This window comes from Aricia agestis, chromosome 14 (assembly GCF_905147365.1).
Source record: "Aricia agestis chromosome 14, ilAriAges1.1, whole genome shotgun sequence".
Taxonomy (NCBI): Eukaryota; Metazoa; Arthropoda; class Insecta; order Lepidoptera; family Lycaenidae; genus Aricia; species Aricia agestis.
In genome coordinates, this window is record NC_056419.1 from 4501316 (window position 1) to 4512828 (window position 11513).

The 11513-nt window shown below is 35.1% G+C and overlaps 1 protein-coding gene across 1 annotated transcript; it reads left to right on the forward strand.

The window, feature by feature from the left end:
• The first annotated feature begins 418 nt into the window (after positions 1–418).
• On the forward strand, positions 419–9336 carry LOC121733670 (circadian clock-controlled protein daywake-like). Its single transcript, XM_042123996.1, has 5 exons — positions 419–696; positions 1335–1548; positions 5418–5551; positions 7285–7440; positions 9171–9336. Exons 1-5 carry the CDS (start codon positions 642–644, stop codon positions 9320–9322), a joined length of 711 nt encoding a protein of 236 aa, XP_041979930.1. The 5' UTR covers positions 419–641; the 3' UTR covers positions 9323–9336.
• The last annotated feature ends 2177 nt before the right edge of the window (positions 9337–11513 follow it).

The following is an 11513-nucleotide window of genomic DNA, read 5'->3' on the forward strand; positions in this document are numbered from 1 at the left end:
CCACACAATGGGGTGGACGCGACTATATATTATATTGTTTTAAGATTTCATGTACCATTTTGTGGGCATTATTTATATGTGCATTCATGCCAAATTACAGCTTTGTAGGTCATAATAATATAGTCTCAGAGCAAAACCGCGGACAGACAGACAGACGAACGGACACACCGAAACTATAAGGGTTACTTGTTGACTTCGGAATTCTAAAAAAATAAATGAAAAAAAAACAACGGGTTATACTCCAGGATACGGGGCTAAATTAAAATCTTTATTATCCAAAAAAAATTACTTCACACGAGCAAAGTCGAGGCAAATTTACCTACGGTTATAATATTCGTAATTAGTGTTAAGGTTAGTAAGGTATGTGATATAACAGGGCCAACACCAATGGAGAGTAAACCAACTCGAGACGTCAAGTTAAAAGGACGTATAACTTATAAGCTTATTTATAAAAAATCTAAGAAGCCGTAAAAACTTCATTTGAATTGTTTCGCAAAACTTGTTTTTGTTTGCAAAAAACCCCTGAGTTTATTTGTTTTTGCGTCCCAAAAAAACTTTAAGATAAGCCAGTGAAGTATATAAATATAGGCTGTATATGTGAGGGTCTCGACTAACTGTAATGTTGTGAATATTCAGTGACAATGTATCGTGTTCTGCTATGCTTAGGATTCCTGAGTCCCATTTTATCGTTTTCAAGTGAGTAAATATGTTTAAAATTTTCAGTTTGTACGGATTTTTTTGAATTGGTTTTTTAATATTTATTATTTACCATAATATTATAACTTTTATTTAATTTTCTTACTGAATTTTATTAGGCAAGCATACAAATTGGAAATAAAAAAATTAGTAAGTTAGAAATGAATTACTTATTAATTTTCCATTCCTATAAAACCTAGACCAGGGATTCTCAAAGTGTGCGCCGCGGCGCCCTGGTGCGCCGTGGAAAAGCATGAGGGGCGCCGCCGTGAGTCGATCCTCCATCATTATCCGAAACCACAAATATTATTAAATAAAATTATAAGCAGGCGCATGATATTATGTATTTGTATGCATTTTTTATTATTATTTACTTACATATTATTTAGGTGTATATTTTTGTAATAGCTAGGTAGAGTCGTGCGCCGTGACAAAATATTGTGACGTGTAACTGCGCCGCAGCCTGCTGAAAAAGATTGGGAATCCCTGACCTAGACCATTAACATTAAAAATAAAAAAAAATAAAAATATCCACAGCCGAATATATAACCTCCTCGATTTTTGGAAGTCGGTTAAAAAGATTGCCTTATTTGTGACATCAAGAATAACTTCCGGATATCAATTCTTCAATGTTTCAGTACCAAAGCAATGCAAGAGAGAAGACTCAGCATGCCTTGAAGAACTAGCAAACGCCGCAGCCAAATATATCAATTCTGGAGTCCCTGAGCTAGGAATTGAACCACTGGACCCTCTAATAATAGAGAAGCAAGTCGGAACTGTTGCCAGTCTCGATTACAAGTTCATAAATAGAACTATTGGTGGATTAAGCAACTGTCACATAGGGAAAATAAAGTAAGTATTGTCACAGAATATATATTAGTAGTACCAAGTATTGTTTCGAAATTATAATAAAAATCTGCAAAGTGCGAGTCCGACTCGCGCACGAAGGGTTCCGTACCCATACAAGAGCAAAACTAGGCTACAAGTTGTGTTTTTTGTATGAGATTTTAAATTTTTATTTTATTTATTATTATTAAATATTAAAGTACACATATAACAAAAGATTGTGTGAAAAATTTAAGTGCCTACCTCTTGCTATTATTGATATAGAGCAAAAAAGGCCGAAAAAATCACGTTTATTGTATGGGAGCCCCCCTTAAATATTAATTTTATTTTATTTGCAGTATTTGTTGTTATAGCGGCAATAGATATACACAATCTGTGAAAATTTCAGATATCTAGCTGTAGCGGTTCTTGAGATACAGCCTGCAGATAGACAGACGGAGAGACAGACGGAGAGACAGACCGAGAGACAGACCGACAGACAGACCGACAGACAGACGGACAGACAGACGGACAGACAACGAAGTCTTGCTAATAGGGTTCCGTTTTTACCATTTGGGTATGGAACCCCAAAAATGATGTTTTTGCGACAATTATTTATTAAGACTTTAATTATAATTATTTTCGCACTATGCCGTGTGTTAGTTATTATTGTATCACTTGATTTTCAACTAAACAAAAATATGCGACAATTCATAGATAATTCAAATGACCCAATTATCTTTTGACATCTATATTCTAGTAAGACAAAAAACCAGCCAAGTGCGAGTTGGACTCGCCCATGAAGGGTTTCGTAGCAGCAACAAGGTTTATTTTTATGAAATTAAAAGGTTTTTGATTTATTTTTATATGTCAGTTGATTTAATGAAAATTAATTTAAGGTTCACCATTTATGACGTATAAAACAACTACTTACTAGATCTCGTTCGAACCAATTTTCGTTGGTAGTTTTATAGTAATGTACATCATATATTTTTTTAGACTTATTATGCCCCTACTTTAGAGGGTTAGAGGGGGGGACATACATTTTACCACTTTGGAAGAGTCTCTCTCGCAAACTATTCAGGTTTGAAAAAAATGATATCTGAAACCTTAATATGATTTTTGAAGACCTATCCCTATGGATATGGTATCTATATACCCCACACACATAGGTTAGATGATTATTTTTTTTGTTTCAGTTGTACCTATGGGGTCCTAAAGTTGTTAATAATTTTTCCAATTTTATATCAAAATCTTAATGCGGTTTACAGACTACATCTACTTACCAAGTTTCAATATTATAGCTCTTACAGTTTCGGAGAAAAGTGGCTGTGACATATAGACGGACAGACAGACAGACAGATAGACAGACAGACATCACGAATCTATAAGGGTTCCGTTTTTTGCCATTTGGCTACGGAACCCTAAAAATGTGAAAGTATTCAACATTCGTGCTTAATACATTGTAACGTATGTAATTTTTGTAAAATTTTGTATGGAGATAATTGTAGTGTAAGTATAAGTTAAATACCACTTCCCCTCAATAAACAAAATTCACCATTCAATTGCCAACATCTAGAGCAGGGTTTCTCAAAGTGGGGTACGCGAATCCCTAGGGGTTCGCCATGCGACGGCAAGGGGTTCGCGACAAAATTTACGTAATGGTGGCTTGATAACTGGCTGGAAAAGATGGCTGGATTCGTAACCCGTTTGCGGTCACGAACGAAAGCATAATTTCTACTTTGAGGGTCAAGCAACACAAATTACTATTAGAAATGTCCGTAGAAACAAGCTCATTTCAAAAGGAAGTTTTTGATAGATTTTTGGGCAGCTTGACAGGTAGAGTATTTCAAACAATTTCCTTTTTCCCTTTGCTACAACATATTTATGTGAGAGTGGGTTTTCACCGTGGTTTTTACACCTGGTTATGATAAAAACTAAACACAGAAATCGACTTGATACGATTCAGAAATTGTCTAAAATTACTCCTAACATTGATTCCATTTGCGACAAGAAACAAGCACACCCATCACATTAATATTAGAAAGACATTTCTTTTGGCACTTTAAGTTACCTTTTATTCAAGTATTTCCTTTCATTAGTTAGTAAGGGGTTCGCTGTCACCTGGAAATTTTAACAGGGGTTCGTGGAGCCGAAAGTTTGAGAAACCCTAATCTAGAGTGATAAGCAGAATTTTCCGAAGATACGTTAAGGTGTATATATGTGTCCTGCCCTAGATATTCGTCCTTAGTATCAAGTATTCGTCGAACTTGGTTACGAAACTTACTAAGTAGAGAACGTACGTTTGCACTTGCCTATGCACGTTTTAAGTTACTATTGAATGAGCCATGCTTCGGCACGAATGGGCTGGCTCGACCGGATAAATACCACGTTCTCACAGAAAACCGGCGTGAAACAGCGCTTGCGCTGTGTTTCGCCGAGTGAGTGAGTTTACCGGAGGCCCAATCCCCTACCCTATTCCCTTCCCTACCCTCAACTATTCCCTTCCCTTCCCTACCCTCCCCTATTACCCTATTCTCTCTTAAAAGGCCGGCAACGCACTTGCAGCTCTTCTGATGCTGCGAGTGTCCATGGGCGACGGAAGTTGCTTTCCATCAAGTGACCCGTTTGCTCGTTTGCCCCCTTATTTCATTAAAAAAATATAAAAATAATAATAATATAAATCCTTTTTACTTAGTACAGTTAGTAAACAAACAGCTAATAGAGGCACGAAACTTCATATCCATACTCGACCACCACTGTGGCTCACTGGTTGGGCTTGTTGTCAGTGCTCATGCCGGGGGTCGCGGTTTCGAATCCCGCCCATGGAACAAAAAGTTTCACACTTTCGTGGGTATTGGATGTATATTTTATATTATGTGTATTGTGTATCATATAAGAAAAATCTTAATATATTATGTAGAGTATAAAAGTATTAAATATTATATTATTTCCGTTGTCTGGTACCTGTAACACAAGTCTATATATAATATTATATTATTTCCGTTGTCTGGTACCTGTAACACAAGTAGGTATCTACTTAGCACGGGGCCAGACTGACGTGGTGGGAAGAGTCCATATATAGATAGATATAATAATAATAATAACTAATAAGTAATAATTATAAACGCAAAAGCGTGTTTGGTCTGTCTGTCTTCCTCGTCACGCTAAAACCGCTAAACCAATTTTGATGATGTCGATAGACAAGCTACATGATATATTTTTACAAAATAGCTTTAAATAAAATATGGTTAGAATAAAAAAATCAACTAATTTAGCTCATTAAGTAAAATAGTCAGGGAGCTCTAGAACAAAAATTTTTTTGATTACTATCAAGCAAATTTTTTGTGAGTAGCTTTATTTTGATAAGACAAACAACATTTTTATTTGCGAAAAATCTTGAAAGTGGTAGCTAACAGAGATAGAAAGGATTTCATACTTCGGTTTGATGGTCCTAAACCATGGATTGTTCTGTTTGTAGGACAATGTTACTCATAAATTATATAACTATTAACCTATCAATATACAAAAAAAAATCTGCTCGGGGTTCCGTCATAGGTTTCTGTAAGATTCAACAAAACTTGGTTGACTGTGGTACCCTAAAACGGAACGTAACTCCAACACTTCAACGGCAATAGCAACGAAACACTAACACTCAAATTAAAGCCGTTGACATTAATTGTCACTTCTATATTTACACAAAATTATGTACCGAATACATGCATAAAGTGTGCATGTATTCGAGTCACATTTTGTAGACTCGTGGGCAAATTTGTTGACACATTTACTTACTCTTCCTTAGTTTTTATTATTCGTAGGTTTCCAGGTTATTTTTCAATCACAACAATAGGTGGAGATGAAATTTTATATAAGATTTATTCCTGTTTTTCTTTCAGGCTAAATACTGACCTCAGCAATTTACAATATCAACTGGATTGTAACAAACTTGTTCAACGCGGAAAATATGAGCTGGATGGTCAACTTCTCATCATTCCTGTGCATGGCAAGGGAGATTTCACTATGATGGGAGGTATGCACCCTTCATCACCAATAGTACCACTATTAACTTGACCAAAAGCCTTGGTCAGGTTACGGTACCACATGCCTTAGAATCAAATTCTCGGATGGTAAATTCTACAGAAATTTTATAATAGTGACATTCATTTATCGAATGCAGACAGGCAGGCAATATGACAGTCGTGATCAGCTGGGCCTAAAATGATCCGAATAAATTACGAGTACGTAGATTCACCACCTGCATTTAAATAAATCGCTTTGATATTTGCATTTTGAAAGAATACAATCTAGTTCATTTATTTTATAGATGCTGCATCAAAAGTGTATTTTAAAAGTGACAATTAACTGACTAGTCTCGGTGTAGGCATTCAGCAGAAATTAAATTTAAAGCATTTTTATTACTTAAAAATATAATTTATTTTAATTTGTTTGAATCTATTAGTCAACGTGAGTCCGATCTTTTGCATTCTAAACCAGTTTGAATCCGGACAAATAAAAAGTTATTCAGTCAGTTGTATGTTGATAACATAAAGTTAATATACCTAGCGGAATAGATAAACAAAGGCCTGAGCAAGAGAGATGTCACTATATACTATAGTAACACTGCGTGGTAAGAAGAGACGTGTGATACATGACAGCAGCACTCTTTTTTTGACGTCCAGTCGGCACGCGCCGCACGTTGACAATTTAATCTCATAGAATTAATGTTCAATCATGCTTGTGTAAGTGTATACGTACACATATCTTTACACACAGATGAAACCAATTTCTGTTTCGTTTGACAGCTCGAGATTGTTGCTCTATTCCGCTAGGTATATACTTTATGGTTGATAATTATAAATGAGAGACAAATGGCGCTATATAGCCGTAGGATCTATCGTGTCAAATGTCGTGTCAAACAGCTGTCATATGTCACGAAATAGCTGTCATATATCTGTCTGACACAACATTTGACACGAAAAACCCTACCGTCCCTCTGGTGGCAATGATAGATATATCGAAAACCCTCATTGATAAATTAAAGTCCAATCAGAGGATGTTGAAAATCGTTAAATCAATTAAGCAAAACACTTCAAAAATTGAAGACAAGATATTGAGCAAGTGTAAATCTGGTTCCCTGCCTCCCGTGAAAGCAGTTACCTAGTTGTCTTTCAAAAAGAAAGCTATTGTTTTTCAGTGTGGTCTATTCAATAATGCAAAAATTTACCAAAACCGGCAGAATAGTTTCAGAGCCTATTCCATGTTTATAAACAATATTAATTTTTAATAAGTATGAATTTTAACTGCAATAACATGATTAAAATTGACCCAAAATTTCTATCCAACTCATGAAGTGTGTTATTGGAAAACTAGAATCATGCAACAAAAATTATGTTTCATATTATTTAGTAATTTTTTTTTTATGAAATAAGGGGGCAAACGAGCAAACGGGTCACCTGATAGAAAGCAACTTCTGTCGCCCATGGACACTTGCAGCATCAGTGCGTTGCCGGCCTTTTAAGAGGGAATAGGGTAATAGGGGAGTTTAGGGAAGGGAAGGGAATAGGGGAGGGTAGGGAAGGGAATAGGGTAGGGGATTGGGCCTCCGGTAAATTCACTCACTCGGCGAAACACAGCGCAAGCGCTGTTTCACGCTGGTTTTCTGTGAGAACGTGGTATTTCTCCGGTCGAGCCAGCACATTCGTGCCGAAGCATGGCTCTCCCACGTATAAATTGTATTGAAAAAAATGTCTTTTCTCATTTCAGGAAAATACCTTTTTGAATACAATCTCGACTTGAAGAAAACCAAAGGTAGCGACGGAAAAACTTACTTGACCATCAAGAATTTCAAAATTAAGTATGACCCACGAGAACCGCTTATTTTCGAATTCGAAAACTTATTTAACGGTCAAAAGGAATTGTGTAAGTATCATACGAAAAACACAAATAGAAGAATTTGTTAATCCTACTAATATTATAAAGGCGAAAGTTTGTTTGGATGTATGGATGTATGGATGTTTGTTACTCTTTCACGCAAAAACTCCTGAACGGATTTTAATGAAACTATACAATGATATAGCTTATACACCAGAATAACACATAGGCTAAAATTTTAACCGACTTTCGAAATGGAGGAGGTGTTATGTTCGTTTTTTTATCTTCAACGATTACTCCGCCGTTTGGAACCGATTTTCATAATTTTTCTTTTGGTGTATATGTTATCATTCCAATTTGGTATTTGAATATTAAATATCACCTGATGAAGAGATCCATAAGTTATCGAGGGAACTCCTCAAAATTTATATAGAAATATGTGGTGACTTCGGTTTCGTGAGCAGTATTCTAAGCATATGCTACCAATAAGTAAGATTTTGCACCAAGGTATACCATGGTTCGGAAGGTGCTGAGAGAACTCCTGATTATAGATACAAGTTTGGGAGTTTTGACGTTCTTTTAAGAGCGGAAAGCATATTATGCTACTATGCAAATTACCTTCATCTTAATCATCATCACTACCATAAACCGTTACAGAACCATGTGTCGTCCCGTTTTGACTCTATTATTGGTACTTTTCATAGTCTTTTATGATATATCACTTAAACCGCGGGTAACACCGCGGGGCACAGCTAGTAATATAATAAAGCCTTGAAAAAAATGTTAGAGATATTATCGTAGATGAAATTGTCCTGGGGTGTGGATGCGAAAAAGCTATCAAAGAAAAAGACACAATTGTTCGTAATTAATTGTTAGACGTATGTACAAAAATTGTATTTTAATAGTTTTAAGAGGAGTCCATGAAGTGAAAATTTAGCAGATAGCAGAGTTCGTTCCGATTAGACGAAAAAACATCCTTATTATAGGAATGTCATTTACTTGGTCATATCTTGCCTCTTCCGTCCCTACTCATCTTTTCATGTAAGTATAATTATATAACTAGTTATTTGACCGAGCTTTTGCTCGGTATTCGATAAAACACGCATAAAATGACATTTCCTAAAAATGATTCCTAGCTAGATTGATTTAGCGCCCCCGAAAGCCCCTATATACTAAATTTCATGAAAATCGTTGGAGCCGATTCCAAGATTCCAATTATATATTATACATAATATATACAAGAATTGCTCGTTTAAAGATATAAAGGGGAAGAGGGATTTCGGGATAAGCTCGAGCGTGTCAGATTAAGCTTTTAAGATCTTTTTTTCCTACCCAAAACGCAGCATAAAATGACCATGATCTACCACATAGTTTTGCGAACTAAAACAATTCAATATTAAATCACGGAATCCTACCACAATTAATTACAACACCACTTAACTATTCCGAAGATAATCCAACCGACCTCTGGCCTTCCTGAATATTTTTGTAGGACGAATTTATGAATAAAATGTCAAGATGTCACCTTGCTTTTATAAGCCTTACTCATTTATCACACGTCAGGTTTATTTTAAGCGATGTTTGCCTAACCCCATTATTCACGAAGAAAAAGCTTAAGATAGGGGATGTTTAGTATACCCCAAAGAAGCTTCCATATAAAGCACTGACGATTCAAAGGTTAGGTAAGCCTGCCTAGGAATCAACTTCTCTGATAGTACCTGTGAATAAACCCCACTGGTAGTACAATAATACTAACTTTCGATTATTTTTTTTTCCAGCCAGTGCAATACACAATTTCGCTCATGACAACTGGAAGGACTTAGCTGATGTGCTCCAAGAGCCAGTGATGAATCCCGCCTGGGAGAGGATCTTCAAAAACGTCAACAAGTTCCTCAAAACACTGCCCGTTGAAGACGTGCTCATTGATTGAGTGAAGTGAAATAAATATACTTATCGGCGTTTTCGTTTTTATTCGTGTCTTTTTACTGATGGCAAGGCCAGGAGTGCTAATAGTTTTGGAATTCAATTTGACAATTTGGAATTCATGAATACTAAAGATCGCCCAATGGTCGAAATTCGACCTTAGTTTTAACGACATAAGGACTACTACATATATTTTGTAACAAAATATTGACTTTATCATATTTTTTTCCACTCTTGTCTCTGGGACTCAGCTGATCTCAGACTGGCCGTGTAAGCATTGTCTAATAGTATCTAAGATTCAATAAATATCACTTGTTGTCAACAGACTTCAACCATAAATAAAAGAGTATAATTCGTATGTATAGGCTTGTCACTCAAAAATCTGTCATTTTTCTAAGTGTGTGTTTTGTAGTGTGTGTAATGTTTTATTTGTTAAAAAATGTATGATAAAAGCATAATTTCAAAATAATATTAGCTCGATGCACTCCTTCACCATATAAACTATAACTGTGCTCACCTACGTTTCACCATATTTCGTCAAAAGGGATACAAAGTTTTTGGCTCACGTATATATAGATTATACCTAGTTTTGACTTTTGAGCAATCAGAACACGTAATCAGACTTGACCTGTGGACTTGACATTTTATGAGAAAACTATTTTGTAGTTTGACAACAAACTGACTAAATGGAATTTAGAGCAAGAAACGAAGCTGATTTAAAATGTAGCTTTCTTAATTCTAAAAAATAACTTTAAGTATTGAATATTCATGAAAAAGTTTAGGTAAAACAATTTTTCCTACTTTGCAGCGATGGACCTTCCCCTGCAACAAGAACTGATGTTTCTTTCCCTAGAATACATACATAATAGAAATAGCAATAACATATTTTAATATCGTTGCCATTTTTAGATTTAAGGAGTGTTGTAATGTTGAGGTGAATTGCTATTTTAAATTTGGCGGTTTTCATATTTCCTTTATAATATAACTTGGTATAATATTAGGATACCAATGTAACTAGTAGGTGATTTCTAAGAGTCGAAGTCATACGCACAGAAATTAGAAATACGCCATAGATAGATCAGTGATGACATGTTATTGATAGCTATTGTTGTTATATAGTTCTTACCAATTATTAATGTACCGATTACCCTTTCAGTTTATCCGAGTAATCCTAAAGTTGTCTAAGTTTTTTCCTAGATGATTCCGAAATGAAATCCTTTTACTTGGTGACCAAGTGAAGTCGTCTATCACATAATAATTCTGGCAAAAATGTATTTTTCAGTAAGATTTGCAGTTCTTTAATACAGCGACTGATCACGACTAGCTCAGATATTAATTTCGATTAAGATTTTGCATCAGCGTACTGGTTATTAACCTCTCAGGTAAACAGATGCCGAGGTAGGTTAAAAATAGAATTAGGAATACTGGCTTCGGTCAGTTGGGACTGCTACAGACTGTTTACTAAATTCTTATTTTGTCATCCGACTGAACAAAAAAGGTTATGTTTTACGAGTATATAAATGTTTCTTTGATGAAGGTCAAACGTTGATGGATTTGAGGGGTGTTTTGAGAGATTTGTTTTAGTTGTGCGTGAAAGACAGAGCTATGTAAGAGTTAAGTAAGGCTTGAAGAGGCTACAAACAGATCGATAGGTAGACTATCTAACAGATACAAGTTATTACAAATTCGTAACTGAAAAGGAAAAATGTATATCCTTTCCCGGGATTCAAAGATAATATCTATGACAACACAGTTTCAAGATCATCCTGTAGCATACATTCTAGTAACTACAGTTAAACTTAAGTTGATCTAGCCTTTTTGTCCCAGTTGCTCTCAATATAAATAAAACCTAGAATTATCCTGACAACAAGTATACGTTCTGGAGCGCTAGAGATCACTAGACTTAAAAATGTCTTATTTTAATCCTGCGTTTATTTTATACTTTGTTCTGTTTGGAGTAAACCTTGCAAATAGTGGTAAGTATCTTTTCTAAAACAAACATCAATAATATTTGTAAAAAATATCAATATTAGATACTTAATAGATATAAGTAAATAAAAAAAAATAAAAAAAAAGAGATATGTTGTATAATTCCATGCACATTATTACGGTTTATTGTCTTTTAATATTTTTCATCAATTAAAATCCCATTTAGGGTCTGGTAATTGGTAAATAAATTAGCAAGTTTGTCAAAATAA

Excerpts from the sequence above, each read along its gene's own strand:
- LOC121733670 (XM_042123996.1), top strand. The coding sequence starts at position 642 with ATGTATCGTGTTCTGCTATGCTTAGGATTCCTGAGTCCCATTTTATCG. Across the intron at positions 1,549-5,417 it reads TGTCACATAGGGAAAATAAA|GCTAAATACTGACCTCAGCA; the intron begins GTAAGTATTGTC and ends TTTTTCTTTCAG. Across the intron at positions 7,441-9,170 it reads TAACGGTCAAAAGGAATTGT|CCAGTGCAATACACAATTTC; the intron begins GTAAGTATCATA and ends TTTTTTTTCCAG.